The sequence below is a fragment of the Labrus bergylta genome, chromosome 6 (assembly GCF_963930695.1).
Source record: "Labrus bergylta chromosome 6, fLabBer1.1, whole genome shotgun sequence".
In the NCBI taxonomy this organism is placed as follows: domain Eukaryota; kingdom Metazoa; phylum Chordata; class Actinopteri; order Labriformes; family Labridae; genus Labrus; species Labrus bergylta.
In genome coordinates this window covers 21,152,777-21,169,509 of record NC_089200.1, presented here as the reverse complement: position 1 = coordinate 21,169,509, position 16,733 = coordinate 21,152,777, and the positions used below count along the sequence as shown (strand labels likewise).

At 38.3% G+C, this 16,733-nt stretch overlaps 1 protein-coding gene across 1 annotated transcript; it reads right to left on the bottom strand.

Moving 5' to 3' along the window:
• Positions 1-1,089: 1,089 nt before the first annotated feature.
• On the bottom strand, positions 1,090-14,927 carry mier2 (mesoderm induction early response 1, family member 2). Its single transcript, XM_065955980.1, is given in 13 exon segments — positions 1,090-2,878; positions 2,880-3,277; positions 4,751-4,887; positions 5,112-5,242; positions 5,360-5,454; positions 6,824-6,905; positions 7,084-7,235; positions 7,522-7,591; positions 7,846-7,925; positions 11,723-11,834; positions 11,990-12,103; positions 13,394-13,596; positions 14,812-14,927. Coding segments are annotated over 12 exon segments (1,638 nt in total). The 5' UTR covers positions 13,457-13,596; positions 14,812-14,927; the 3' UTR covers positions 1,090-2,674.
• Positions 14,928-16,733: the final 1,806 nt, after the last annotated feature.

Sequence of the window (16,733 nt, the reverse complement as noted above, 5' to 3'; positions counted from 1 at the left end):
AAGTAACTTGGCCTTCAGTTTGGAGATGGTAGTAGGTCTCACTCCAAATAATGCTGCAACTTGGTTGTACGGGACACCAGCTTGAAGTAGCCCTATGGCACAGGCCCTACCCAAATCAATCAAACATGTCATGTTTAGAGCAGACACCAAGTGACCAGTGTAGGAGGGCCCATGCTCACACGTGCTGCCAATCAGGTGCAAATCAGGCACCCGATTGTCAGCACCTGGGGTATCAGAAGCTCAAAACAAGGGTCAATAGCAAGAGCAGAATAAGCTGTTTCCATTGGCAGAGAAGATTTGCCAAGTTTTTCATGGGCACAACCCACTTACTCAGCTCTGCTGCTTCCCCCACAAATGCCTGTTCCTTACAAATGTGGCACCATTTAAAAGGGAAATAAACAGGCTTTCAAACGGTATAAGATTTATTGCAAGGAAGCATTGTTACAACAAAGAAATAATCTACCAAATACAAATACCTTTTTGTGCGACGTTCATATATGTTTGTTTTATATTTGTTAAATAATTATGTGTTTGTATTCGTTTAAAACAAACTGACTCAAAAATATACTCATAATGCATTATTCTTCAACAAACAAAGAATAAAATGTGAAAGTACAGTATGATCTAAAATGCAAAAGTGTGCCTGTGAATTCACAGCACCCACAGTTCCCCCAGTGGAGAGGGGTGTCATTACAATGAAAGAAGAATCCATCTCAGGATTTCCCTGAATCGACATTAAATTGGGAAAATAATAATTGCAATGCATTGATGAATCGATTTTTTTAACCAGCCCTATTGTAACGATGCTGGGGAACCTGTGGAAACTTCAGGCGAAACATGTTGCTCCTGCACAATTAAGTGACGGTAAAGTAATTATCAGTGTGCCACGGTCAATTTATTTTTTCATTGTATGTACCAGCAATCATTCAGCACCTGAGAACCGCAGTTGGCTGTGCACAGGGTACTCTGTTTGTCATGTATATTACACTTTGGTTATTATGAATAGGTTTCCTGCTTATATGACAAATCTCAAAAATAAGCTCAGGTGCTTTATCAACTTTTAAAATAACTACTTATAAAACCAACCCATTTTACTTTTTAAACATAATCATTTTATTTATTTTTTACAAAATATAATAATTATAAACAAACATAACAGAAGCTGTATAATACATAAATTGCTAAAGGAAAAGGAAACATAAAGAGTTGGCAGTGATTCAGTGCTGTTTCCTGCCTTCATGGTCTTGTTCTGAACCCCTCCCATGTAAACAATCCAAGACAAAACGAACATTGAACTGCACCCGGCTTTGCTTTGAACAGGAATCACAGAAAGAGCTCCACATTTACAGACAGAAACAAGAAATATTGGTAACACAGATGAAGGGAAGGTGAGGCTACATCTTTTCCTTCCTTGAAACTATTCCTGTGACTTACACATAACCGACATGCATAAGAAAATACATATGTTTTTACGACTTGATACACAAAATTTGTTATTCTAAAAAAAAACTTCATGACAGTCTGAAAGCGGAAATTGATTGAAAGAAACCTGGGCCTTCACAATGCAGTTCTTTATATTTGAACAATCAACTCTATTAGAAATGTATTGCATACCAATAAATATGTGACATTGTTCCGTATAAGTGTTGAATCGGCATAGTTAAGGAGACATTCGAGTAGAAAAGGATATATTTGTTTATTCCATGTTGAAATGTGGGTTTGTCGAATTCTAAAACTCTGACAATATAAACCCCATCAATGTAACGCCAAATTCAATAAGATGATCTTACACATGATTTTATTTTAACAATTAGCTGTGTCCTAATCCCTTAAATGTAAATCATAGTTTTTCTATCTGATCTGTTTGTAAGTCACCTGTTCATAGCGGAAAGACTGACTAATCATTTAATGGATTTAGAGATTATCACAGTTGCTGTATGTGTGGGCTCTTATCGTTAATAAATCATTAAAATTATAGTTACAGAGATGAAATATGTTTACTAAGTGTTGTGCCTGTACCTGTTAATCATCAAATAAGAAGCAAACAAGAAGCAAAAGTTAAAACAACAATGTTCAAATCTTAGACATAGATGAGGATTTACATTTCTGCTCTTCATTTATCAAAAAACAATCATGGTGAAAAAAAAAAATGCCAAACAGGTGGAGTGAAAAAAAAATTGAAGTGAATAAAACATGAAGGTCTGAAAGGGAAATAACCAGACTGTATAGCGGTCATTTAATCATAATAAACAATTCTATTGTTTAAAACCAATCCTTTTCTTTACACTGTGTATTCAAACAAGTCCCCATTTTACTCTCCATGGGGTGACCTCAAAGAGCTGCAGAGGGAAAACATCTGAGCAATGACAAGAACAAACATAAAGAAAATGATCACTGGCTCTTGCTGGAAGGATTTTGAAGAAACAAAACAGCAGTTTAACATTTACATTAAGATAAAAAGAAAAAAGAAAAAAAAAGAAACAGTGGTGAACATCATCAGTCCTTGATCATAACCATGATGCTTCTGGATTGTTTGAATGGTCACTGCAGCTTTTACCACCTGCACTCACCTAGAATTCACAGAAATGTATAAATTACTGCTGGTTAATTGCACTGTTTTGGCAAAGATTCAACATTTTATTTAACAACGGAGAGGAGGTTCAAGTGTCTCAGTTTAAAAGAAGGGGTTCAGACAAACATGTAATCCCTCAACACAGGTTCTAGGTCCATCCTTTTTCACAAAGTTAGGTAAATGCACTTCATGTCCTTGACTTTTCAAAATCCCGATACAAGGCACCCCACAGATTACATTTTCCCATGAGCAGTCACTGTGTGAGAGAGCGGGGATGCTGGACAGGAGAAGGGTGCAACAGGCTGCCAAATGCCTGGAAGTGTGATGGGAGGACAGCAGGTGAGGGATGGGAGACAGACGGCAGGCCAAATTCCAGCTGCATCCCAAATGGGGAGACATTCACACCTCCTTCTTCACCACAGTCAAGACCATCAGAAACAAAAGGTCCACCCCGCATGTGAAGCTGGTAGAAACATGAGCCCTGGAGGTGAGGGTCAGCGTGGCAGGACAGAGGACTCCCGCAGGACCACGGGGAGTTCTGAGGGGAGGGCTGGGACAGAAGCTGATTTGGAGCTGAGGGACAACAAGTGCCTGAGCCAGGGTGCCGCAGGGGATCCATGGGCGGGAGAGAGAAGGGACAGGCCAACAGCTGCTGTGGACATTCGTCTCCACACAGGTCTGACAGCCCCATCATCAGCTCACCATCTGCACAGGTGTACAAGAGAACAAGAGATTACAGACACCCCACATGTATCACTATTACTGCACTCCTGCAATCTACAACTGCTTCTTTTGTTCCTATAATGTTCACTTACTGTATGCTTTCATTTAAACTAGCTTTAATATATAAGATAAATAGATAGATTTAATGTATAAATGTTACACTTTGATGAAGAAACTTTTAATCATGGTGTCTGTGTTTGTCTTATTTTTGAAGACAACTGACACAAACATGAATAAAAAGGGGCTACTAAACTAGTTTTTTTTAATGACTTTTATTTACGTCATGATATTATTCACATTTTCCCTAAAAGTTGCTAAAAACATGTTTACAAATTGTCTGTTTCACTAGGTCAGCACATGTGCCATACTTGTAACCATATTAATCGACTTTGTTAATTTCCTCTTTAAACTGTTCTAGTGATATATAAGGATTTTGGTTACATTTTGGTTACAAAACAATGATTTTGAATTTAGTTACCATTTTATTTCAGTAGAGATACTTTTTCAGCAGATGTCATGGTAAATATCAAATACACTAAACTGAATTTTAAACACATACAAAAGTCAAGAAGACAAATGCTGAATAATTCTGAAATGTATCTCATATTATCTAAAAGATGACTTTAGTGCAATTACTGCAGATGAGGCTTTATTCCCCTCTACATTCAACTCTGTCCCTCTCAACTCTAACCAGAGTTCAATTTCTGGCTACAGATCGGTTACAGACATTATATCCAATCGACATAACAACATTAATTTTCTATTTCTAATTCAATCTCTCTTTTGCCTTCTTTACCTGCAGGCCCAGCCTGCTTTCTGTGGCCTGTCTGGACCGAGTTCATGGCTTTAATAGAAAGCGGGGAGTCCGTCTTCGCCGGGGACGGCCCTCCTCCTCTGGAATGTCCCCAGATGTGCATGCACATAACACAGATACATGAACGTGCAGACAGCCATGCATAAACACAACAAGACAGACAAAAAGCAAGAAAGTAGCAGGGAAAACAAAGGAGGTGAGACATAAATATGCTTCATCATGGAAATGTGATGTCAAAATAAAAAGCAAACCATGTAATTAAAATAAGACATTTAAAATAACAGAAAATTAAGTAATTTGGAGAATGTGTCTGACATGGTATGTTAATGGTTTATATACAAATAGATGGGTGGAGGTCCTCAGCTCTTTTTGATTTTAGTGTTGTTAAAACCACCAAAAACTTCCATGGCAAGCTGTGTATGGGACCGGTTCACTAGATGCTTTAATTACCAAATGAAAGAGCATGATGATAACCTTTCCGTCTCGATGTAACTATTTGATGATTGCTACAATATGACCATTATGGCTGTAACCCTTGCTTCAACGTTGGGTCCATTTTTAGAGAGCAAATTATGGTATCAACTGTTACCAGCGTTTTTGCCAACATAAGGAGCTTGTAAGTGAACACCTCTAAATGTTACCTTGTTTGTCCATGTCCAGGTTCGACTGAGGCGGTAATGGGGACTCAAGCTGCCTGGCAGAGCTGTGAGACAACAAGCCAGCAGAATTGTTGCTGCCCTCAAGCTCCCCAACCTCCCCGTCCTGCTCTCCATCCTCCCTGCAACACATAACACAACCAAATTTAGCTTAGCATGGCGTGTGTCTGACAGTAAAAAGCTGGAGAGGGTGGCAGAATATCAATTAATCAAGACAAAATTGCTAGAAGCAGCCTGTTTGCAGAAGTACATGCCTCTCCACTCTTTACATATATATTTATCTGACAAATCTAGTATTTGGTTTGACTTAAAGGAATATTGTCATTTGTATTCTAACACTACTTACATGCTCCCTGATTGCAGGTTGTACCTCCTGCGGCTGAGCCTGGTGGCCTGTTGGGTAAAGTACTCGTGACGATCCGACTTCTTCCACATGTAGTAATACTCCACACACTCCCCAACAGAGCGTGTTCGTACCTGACGAGGAAGAAAACATTTTGCTTGCTTTGAGCAGCTATTTCATCAGGAAGGTTTGAGCAAAAACTAAAAGGAACGTTTGACTGTACGGTCCCTTCATCTCGTCTCAATACTCACCTTATTGGCCTGAATGAGATGGAAGTTTTTCCCGTAAACTCGATAACCCTGCTCAAAGCTCCTACACTCCTCCTCGCTCCAGGCACAAAGCTCTTCTAAAGGAAGTGAAAAACAAGAGAGTATATAGGCATCACAACATTAGCTTTATTTTACAGTCCAGGGTTTCCCACAGTATTACACTATACCTGTGGTGGTGACAAGGGGGGGGGGGGGGGGGTCTATTGAAAGAAGAACAACATCTTTAATCTGTTCTTCTTGATTCCCTGCAGTTCTCATATCCACCCACACAGCTGCATCTATCCACTTCATCATAAGAACAATTTACAACGTCGCCCAAACAACACCCGTTTTAAAACATTCTCACTGTTAGATCACTAGTAGATCAGTTGAGCCTTGTGTAGGAAGCAGCCATGTACACAAATGATTAAATCAAAGGCATTACGAGGTTCATATTTAACATGAGATCGCTCATAAATCAGTGCATTTAAAGAGGAAGGTAACGGCGGAACATCTCCTGCTCTCCCTCCCTGCAGAACATGAAGACGCTACACTCATCCGTCCACTAGTCTGTCCATCTTAGATGACGATCATATACGGATGGAAAAAAATTGAAACAAATTGGATGTTTAGAAATTATACTTGGGCTGCCTTTGAAGTACCTGTGCGGCCCACCCATATACTGTATAGTGTATATGTGTGGGAAATACTGTAGTCTTTATCTTTTTCTTACTCTTTGAAATGGCTAGTCAATGTCTAGGTTTGCCTTGTATTTTGTGTTGATAAAGCTAGCTGCAGAAAAGTCAGATGAGATGTCTCTCAAAAATAAAAAAGTTTTTTCCAACTCCACTACAGCAAAGATCTTGGAGTAGAAGTGAAGCTTCACCGCTGAACAAGAGGTCAGTAGGTCAGATCAGTGAACTCTTCCTCTTTAGGTGAGCGGGAGTCATCAGCTGGTGTTGAATTTATTGTATAAAATCAGATTAACAAATTCCGTGGTACAAATGAATTCCAAGGACTCAAGTATTCATTTTCAGATAGTACTTTGCAGACTATTGAGCTCAACGCATGACCTCAGGCTCCCTTAAGCTGTGGGTGGTGTGTGTGTTCATACCCTGCATCTGTAACTTTACTTGATGGATTTTCTGGAACATGTCTCTTCATGAGGGAGTTTTCTTTAAACTAGTGGACAAGCTAATGCCTTGCTTTTTTCAATAAAATTATATTCTTCTCTTAGTTTGTCACTGAATTGCTCAACTCAAACCTCAGGAGTCAAACAGAGGAACATTAGTTTCTCAGCTGGGAGAAGTCAGAAATATGTATGTCGTGAAATTTACTTTAATTGAAAACAGTGACATGTAATTATAAATATTTTTTATTATTAGAGAAGTGTTGAATCTGTTATTGTCACTTGTGTTTTTAGTGGACTATAAGTGTAGGAAAAAGTACAAACAGGAAGTTTCTTACCACTTAACACTTTCACATTGAAGTTCAACCGTCTAAGTGCTTCTTCTGCATTAAAGTTGCATTTCACTAGTTCATACAGGGCCTGTGAATCAAGAGATTGGGAAGGTTAGACTCCATTGTTGAGGTAACAGGAGTGGGCCATTGTTGCTTTTTGTCACAGAATGGCTGCTGACAAAGATTGAACAAGGCAGGTGAATTAAAATGAAGCAACTTAATGATTAAGCGTAACATTACATTTTCCAATTTAAAAGGGACCTTACCTGTTCATTGTCTTGGACAGTGTCTCCTTGTGTTCGTAAGCATGCTGCCCCCTCCTGGCCACGCGATCTCTGTGCATACAACAAGAACTCCTCCACTTCCTGCATGGGTAGAACATCTGGCCTCCACAGCAACTGGTCCTCACTGCTGTAGGCTAGAGCAACACAGGAATGTAAAGATAATGAGGTGATAAGCAGAGAAAGGGGCAGGGGACAAGATGGGGGGTTGAGAAGGGTAGAAGGGCAAGAAAACTGATTAAGAGTAAGACAAAAAGACAGATTCTGATGGAGATGATTCCACATCTCAATCAGATTCTACACAGAGGAGCTATAATCACCAGAAATGAGCAGGTGCATAAAGCACAAGAGACATAATAAATACTGAAGAACAGTTAAACCTGTTTCCTCTACCAGTAATGAATGATCTTTTCAGCTGCTTACCTCTGTCCTGGTAAGCATATGGACAAAGTGGAGGGATTTTTGCTTGGTACATAGAGCCCACCATGATCTCCTAAGGAAGAAAACAAATACAGTCTGTAATGGTTTTGAAAGTTTCATACATGACTGAAACATTTTGTGAGTTGCATGTGGCTTTAATGGTTCTGTTGAAATCTGATCATTTGTTTTATGACAGCTTTTCTGTGCAATTTACTCTCCATTAATCAAATCAGACTCCATCAGAATCTACAATAGGATTATAGAGTCTAAGTTAGAGTCAGAGTGAAGCTGTAGGTGTGAATTAAGTGATCGTCCTCAGTGGTCTACCTTGTGCTCTTCATTAGAGGGAATAGAGGCATCGTCAGAGTCTTCATCTGATGAGCTGACTAATTTGTCTTTGTCTCCACCTGAGAAACAAAACATCAGAGAGGAGGATGAGGCTTTCATTTAAAAAAAATTATGTTAAAATATTTAACTTCAAATATCTTCAAATAATCTCTACCTATTTTAGTTTCCAACAACTCTTAAAACAATTCTGAAAGTGAAATAATTAAATGCTAATTTAAATCTGTGGTTTTTCATGTGAAACTCAACAAAGACAGCAGTCAGTAGCTCTGAAATGACTGATAGACAGGATGAACATCAAAACAACTATAACAGAGAGAACGGTCTATATGCCTTCATAAATCAGTCATGTTACAGTTTCTCACAGTGTCTTTTTTATAATCATAAAAGTGCATCTAAGGATGCACTGAACAAATTATTAAAAATATTATATATAGTTTTATAATATAAATATTAAAAAGCGTTTATATGATCTTAAATTGGTATTAAACACAGATAAAACCAAGCTCATGGTTTTCCCTCATACAAAGGTGCTACCACAGAACATTACAAATATTGTAACATCTAAAGGAAAACCTATAGAACAGGTTTTAAACTACAAGTACTTGGGTTTTATCCTAGATCAGAAGCTTTCATTTAAAGCTCATATCAATAATCTGGTCACTAAATTTCACATTAAGCTTGGGTTCTTTTTTAGAAATAGAACCTGCTTCTCTCTCAGGGTCAGAAAGAAATTAGTGACAGCAACCTTCTTGCCCATTCTTGATTATGGGGACCTGCTTTATTTGAGTGCGTCATCCAAATGTCTCAAGTCCTTGGACACTATTTTTCATTCGGCACTGAGATTTGTCACTGGCTGTAGTCGTCTCACCCACCATTGTGAATTGTATTTGAAATCAAACTTGCCTTCTTTGAGTGCACACAGATACGCACATGACCCTAATCTATAAGGCTCTTTTAGGCTTGATTCCTTTATATTTTATGTGCTTTATTACAGAGAACAAGCAGTCGCTATGCCTTGCGTTCTTGTACTACACTTGTTCTTTCTGTTCCTCGGGTAAGGACTGAATTAGGAAAAAGAGCTTTCAGCTTTGCTGCCCCCTCGGCATGGAATACTCTACAGACTGAATTAAAACTCCCTGAACTTATTCCACTTGGAGCTTTCCGTTGTATCTTGAGGGACAGACAGCGTGAGACCATTGAACAGGGCCTGTGTTTTTAAAATCTTAAATTGTTGTTTTATTGTTGTGTCACAGCTCCCACACTTTCTTTTTATTGAAAACACTATATTGTGAAGCTATACTGTCACTTAATTGTAACTTTTCTTTTGACATGTGATGCTGACCTCTTGGCCAGGTCACCCTTGTGAAAGAGATCCTGATCTCAATGGGTTCTTCATCTGGTTAAATAAAGGTTAAATAAAATAAATAAATAAATAAAAATAAAGTATGTTTTTGAGGTCACAGTACCCTAAAAATACAAATTAAATTTCATCCTTCAACAGTGCCTGAATTTCGGCATGGGGTTGCAAAGATCGCACACAAAATATTAAAATTCCTCCAAGTCTGGCTCTCAAAATACAGAAATATTACACTATATTTATGCAGTTCCTCTGGATGTTATATAAATGTTTGCACAGTTAAGTGCAGGACAGTCTAGTTGGAAACGGCACATCAGAATGAACCACATAAGTCTAGATCACTTGCACGCCGGCTTGCCTTTTCTCCCGCTCCTCAACACAAAAAAAAAAAACTGGGCGACCCCAGGTATAGTTGCCAGCCATTAAAATATTTGTATTAATTTTTTATCTACATAAGATCACCATCCGCTAATGGACAGTCTACTGTTACTCTGTACTGCTCGCAAATGTCTTTCTAGTAGTATCTGAAGCGCATGCACTGAATTCCACACCGTTTGGATTGTTACGATATGCTGTATGCTATTATTGAGGCTCGCCTACATGGTGACAATGGAGGGTTCTTTGCTGTTGCTGACTATCGTCAAAAGATCACATACACAGGTATAGAGACAAGGTAGAAGATGGAGCGGGATAGAGAAGTGAGTGTGTGTGCGCATGTCGGTAATAGAACTGAAGGAAAGCTCGGGGAGCAGATTAAATTTGCTTGTAAACAAAACCAAAACTAAGTTGCAGATTAAAGCATAATTAAAGGCTTAATATTTGATTTTTCACACTTAAATATAACAGAAATCAAGTATATCCTCTGAAAATCAATCTGTGAGTCATGACTGTCTACAGTGGGTGTAACACCCGAGTCCCACTGTCTGTGATGCTTTCTGAGTCCTATCTTCACTTTGTTTACGTCGCCCGGACGGCTGGCCGACTCCTCCCCTCACATATAAAAGTTGTTTAATTGAGGGACTAGAGAAAAGAAGAATAACATACTGTATTCACTGCTTAACTGCGTTTCTAGATCATGGTTGTTTCGGGTAAATTTACATGCAGTGTGAAGATACGAGCTTAATAAAGATCGCTAGCATTAGCATGCTAACACAACAATGAATTGTTTTGGTTTCATACTGGTGCTCAAGGGCAACTGGATCAAAAAAATCACATATAAAGCCTTTAACTAAATACATAATATGATCTATTATAAATCGAGTAATGTAGCCTATTTCTTAGATGATTGTTGAATGGCTATGTAATTTGTTTGGGAAAAGGCTTCAGTAAAATACTATATAATTCCTTTGGATACTTCTTATACTAATGACATAATGCCAGACATGTCAACCAGACATGATCATGATCCATCAGAAACATTTATAAAGCAGTGAAAAGACAGAATCGGCCTCATAAACGATAGTCTGCAGAATAGAGGATATATGAAGCTAACTGAAAAAAAGGTCTTTTAATTATCAACAATATTGCTCACTCTGAATCTTTTTGTGGAAGTTGTAATCAAATACATTTTTGGTCTGTGTGGTCTGACATTGATCTAGTGGCAGTGATGTCAAGCCTTAAAATACAAATACAGAAATAAATAATATATAATTACAAGCTAATATTAACAAGCTTCTGACCCCCCCCCCCATGTGAAGGCCCTGCCTACATTAAAAGTTGACACCTCGAGGTGTTGCTAACTAAATAATCAGAATTCTGTCTTATTTGGGATTTGTGTGGAATTTTCTTTGTAATCATTGGCAAATTAAAATGTAAGTTTCGGACACAAAAAAGTTTTGTGAGGTCATAGTGACCATGACCTTTGACCAATTTACTTCACTCATGGGTCATGTGAACTAAGTTCCAGCTCTGTAATGAAATACTCTCAAGAAGTTCCTGAAATATTTCATTTATGAATATGTGACAGACAAGGGGTCAAAGTAAACTAAACGTGTGACCACCTAATTCTAAACTGGGCAATATATTAAAGAAACCATATGTTCATTCAATCCCTCCATGATTTTTAAGGGATACTAAGCAGCAAACCCATCACATACTCAGAATTTATCATTTTCTATGGATTCATCACAAATACTGTGGCTGTTTACATTGAATCCCTACTTATGAAAGGCTGTTTATTCTAAGAAGCCTATTCAGTTCAGAAATACTTTAGTTTCTTTGACATCCTTTAGGATGAGACATACAAGGCAGTTATTTTAGTCCCATGAATTACAAAAAAAACAGACAAATCAAAGCTTTCTGCAAGCTCCAGTCTCAGCAAAGCACTGATTTAAAATCAAACAATGAGATAATAAGTCACTGTAAACAAAGTCTCAAGGCAAGTCCTCTCTCAATCAGAAAAGGACCATAGTGTGCATATTCAAATTTTGTTTACTGGAAGAACAGATAAACTTTAAATGTCATGTTCTTATCTGTTAGTATGTTTTGTGTGTAATTTACCTTGGAGGCGGCAGAGCAGATCTGAGGCGTTTGAGGTGACCGAGGGGGTGAGATCATCGGCTGATGATTCTTCTTCCTCCTCCCCGGCAAAGAGATCCTCAGTTATCTGATCCTGTACAATAAACAAACATACACACATATACATATATACACATAGACATACACACATATGTCAGAACAACACAGCAAAAAAAACAAAAAAAAAACACAAAATACACTAAATGTAATAATAAATACAAATTTCCTGTTCTTTATGATTAACTTTACCTTGTCCAGTGTCATGTCTGGCAGGCTGGCAGCCATGGGACAGGTCTTCTTCTCTGGATCTGAAACTGTGTAGCCGTACAGAGCCAGCAACTCCTCTAAAGGAAGCTCACTGGCCTACAGACAGAGAGATACAGGGGGACAACTGTCGGTTCAAAGATCTCAAGGACAATCTTTAAATGTGAAATGGCAAATATTTCCAAAATGAAACACTTCAAAAGGAATAGACAAGTGATACTTCAATTTTCTCTCAGATTAAGCTTGTTGTGATCAATGCTTCTTGAAAAAGTAACATCACTTTTAAGTGTCTTGAATAAAATAAAAAGTTTGCCAAAATAAAAAAAACACTAGTTTTTTGGTTTGCATTTCGTGACTCTTTAGACACTCTCCAATTTAAAGTCAGTGTAGCTCACCCATCAACCATATCATAACTCTCCCTCCCCGCTATCAACATAAACAGATATTTATCCATTATGGTCGTGAAAAAGTGTTTTTTAATAGAAGTTACACAAGATGGGATGAGAAGATGTTGTATTAGTCTTCAACACCCATAGAAAAAAACAATAGGATTAGGCTATTACTTTTACCGAACATTATTTTTGCATTGGCAATAAGGGCAGCATGTTTTACTTGGGTGTCAATAAATAGACCTATATGAGTAGTCTTCAGGTGAACAAAAGGCTGTCTATATATCGTTTCAAAGAATAGTCATGAGCAAGGTCTTTAAACGTTTAAAATATAGCAGGCTACAGGAAGGGGGAACTGTTTTTAACTTCTGATATTAACAGGCCCAGCCAAGATTGTAATCCTGACACCACACCTGCACTTAATCTAAAAAAACAACACATTCTCATTGAACCACATATTGCACAACGACTTGTGCTTATGTTCTGTTGAATGTTGACACCATTCTGTTTCTGTCCATGTTCAACAGTCTTTGGTCAAACAAAACACTGAAGTAGCCAATACAGTTTTAGGGGAATTCAAGACTGGTCCATGTTGTTTCCATATTTTGACTTAAATATTGTGAACGCGGAGAACAACAGCAAACACTGGAAATTGTACCATCCAAGACAGATGTGCATGCTTTTCTGTTTGTATTCAACTTTTTCTGGGTTCTGTTACATGGGGTGAGGAAGGATTTTTGGTCCTCAAATGACTTATTAAAAAAGAATGTTGTTCACATTTGTGGAAATAATGTTTGCCAGTCTTTCAGACTTTACTTTAAGAATTGAAAACTAGCGCTATATTAAGTTATCATGTTTGATTAGATCAGTAATTTAAATCAAAAAAGAGATTTTCAATAATAAGAGTAGGACTACTCTGACTTTGGGTGTGTAAATAATGTTGGGTCTCCAGATGTCCACAAAATATTTAATATAATGTGGATTAAATATGGTAACTAACTTTTATGTTTGCAGACACAGCTGAACTTGAGCGAACAGAGTGGGACTGCGTTGCCATCTTCATGGGGGGGAAAGTCTGCCTCCAACTCCTCTAAGGCCTGTTGAAACTTCTGCTTCTCCTGCCGATGGCCTCCATCTCTGTTCCTCATCCAGTCTCCTCTAGGCCACAACCTCCACGCTTATCTTCAGGGGCCTCTCACCAACCTACACACACAGACATTAAAAACAGTAATGTAGTCATGTAAAGAAACAGCAAGGGGTGTATAACAATGAACAGACATTCCTCTGTGCAGCTGTGGCCCAAGTGTACACAAAAAACACATGAGGGCTCAGATAGTGGCTGATCCTGCGGCTCATCCCATTACAAATCAGTTGACTCCTGGCTCTGAGGCCGCCCTTTATGACCTAGAAGACCTGCTGCAGGGTCATACATGGACTGCCAGTGACACAAAATTCAAACTTTAAAATTCCTTACTTTATAGATTACTTGACTCTCCAACAGAATGATCCACAACTTCCTACATCTTTTGTTTGTTTGTGCTTTGATAGATTTTAAAATCACAGCAGAGCAAATTGCAGGTTTAATACGCCTAAAGGGACATTTATCTTCTACATAAACATGTTTTTTTTTTATATATATACACAAGTTCAAGCCAAAAAGATTTAAGTCAAAGTGTGACGCAAGTCTCTGATGAAGGCGTACAAGCTGGGACCACATAGAGGTGAAAAAAGTTCTAGTAGTAGCCAACAGGACAGGCTGTAAAACCATATTCACAATCCCAGACAAGTTCACACCGAGTTCCTACTAACACTCGTTGAACTATAATGCTGACGAAAGCTTTACTGGGCAAATAAGTTGTTAAAGTTGGATAAAACCCCAAATATTAATGCAACGTGCCTCTCCCAACCCATCGGGCGCTGTCTGTCTGACCAGGGGCGCTTTCCTGTGACTTGGTGCTGAACGTCTCTTCCTCTCCCCGGCTCACTACGAGTAGCAAGAAGGAAATAACTAGTTCTCATTTTTTCCGAAAGAGTTTACCGCCGCCGAGTCGTGACATCTCCTCGAACTTTTTGTTTTAACTCAATCCACTTCGTCGCCGGGACACACCTGAAATAGTTCAGCACCACTGTATTAAACCCTGCCGGGCTCCCTTTTGTCTCCCCGGCTTTACTACCAAGGCAGAGGGAATGGCTCTTTAAAGCCAAGAACGCGGAGAGAGGCGATACGCTGGAGACGTTCTCCATTTCTCCCTCCGCTTCCCGGTTAAAATGCCCCGTAGTAACCCTCTTTCAGGTGGTGCTCAACGGCGAGTAAAACCATCGACAGTCATGCATACCTAACGGAGTGACACAAGTCTTAAATACGGTCCAGTTTCTCTATCATTCGGGTCATAACAATTCTCGTTTTCGCTCACTTACCTCCGCCATTCCGTTTCTGCGCAAGCTGACTATTGCCCGGATGTTGTAGGTCTGCTTCTCTGCACAGCTCCGTTTATTGCCGCAACGACTCAGCAACAGCGACTGTGCTACACTTTAGGTGCGGAGTTATATTGTTCATTTCAAAGTAATTTACTCTCTTTTTTAAGGCTTTACAGCTCGCATTAAATTTTTTTTTAAAAAAACAAACTATTTTTAAATAGTTTGTTTTTAAAGTTACCCCTCACTCTCGGAATAAATTGTTAAATTCGACTTCCATATTAAAATTTGTTATTTAAAAAAAAAAAACGTTTAGGCAAATAGGCTATTTGAAGCAGGCTACGTAAAATGAATTAAGATGAAACCGGTGTCATTTACCAGTTTCTCTTGAAGATGATATGCTAATTAACCTCAAACTTGTTGTCATTGAATGTAGAAATGAAAGCATGCAATCTGCAACATCTTGATGTAAGCTATGGTGTATGGGGGCTACAGGCTCGTAGTCTATAGGCTGTATGTGAGATGGTGAAGGGACAGAACACGATCTTCAGAGAAAGATGAAAGTCTGTCCTCATCCTGTGACAGCTATCATGAGATACCCGAGGCAAAGTTAATGCATGTTGACCACATGTGACACAGTTCGACCACAATAAGCAAACACTGATCATATGATGATGATTCATAAAAGATACCCCACTTAGAAACAGTATAGGCCTATGAAGGCCAACAGAGTTTTACATCCTATATAAAACAGGATAAAGAAAAAAGTACATGATATTAACTTCAAATATTATGGACCTTCATTTTTGGAGTTTCCTAACATGCAAAATAATTTACACATGAATCCAGTTTACTTAACAGGTCAAGTTAATAAAGACAGAATTTTTTCTGAAAGGCATCACACTGATCTTATTAGTTCGTCTACAGCTGGATCTTATTTAATACATACTTGTTTTAGTCCCTGTGTAGATAAAAGCTACAGAGCTTTCTTGCATGTTGTATGTGTAGATGTATGTTCTTCTACTTCAAGTTGATGTTATTTCGTTTAAAGTGTATAAAGGTTAAAATAACAAATGTAGCTCACTCATAAAGTCCTATTGCATAAACTTAATTAGGGCTTGATCACTGAAATAACTTCACATGCTTTTCAAAACATTCCCTTATTCTCCTTAAGGCAGATATAGTTGTTATTTTTTGTACTTCACTTCAGTGTTTATTATTAAGAATAGACAATGTGCAAAGGGGGGGGGGGGGGGGTTGCCCTTTTCAAAAATAGGCTATTGTAAAATGCTCTCCAGTCAACAAGACTTATTTTCCAACTGTTCAGTTGTCAACATCACCTCAGCCATTGGGTGCCAGAAGGTATTGCAGAGAAAAGAACTTGGTTCAACAAAAGGCTTAAGCACACAAAGCAAACAGGACAAAGCACATTTAGTTGTTTGGAGAGTATACCTGCACGTTCTAGCCTTTCTAACTGTGTCAGGTTTGGTCTATTCATCAGCCTAGAAAAATTAATGAATTTCATAAAAGGTTTGTTACGTGTCACAAAATAATTTTGGGTTTGTTCTCTAAAGTGTGTGTGTGTGTGTGTGAGTGTTTGTGTGTGTTTATAGTTAAGTTATAGGTCACTCTGAAAGTAAGCTGATCTAAATTGCTTTCATTCTTAGGTGCATTACGGTTAAAGAACTGTAGATGTTTAGTTGGTTGTGTTTTATACTGCACAGTAAGCATTTCAACACATAAAAGCAGGACATATTGTTCAAACAACAGACAAAACCTATAGTAGATATCAATTCAGAGCCACACAATTGTTTTTCTGTGAAGTCAACAGGTAAACAAAAAGTTGCTGACCTGAATAGTGGAGAGACAAATAAAGATGTTTTAAATAACAAGAAAAATCACACAAGCATCTGAAGTTCATCAGC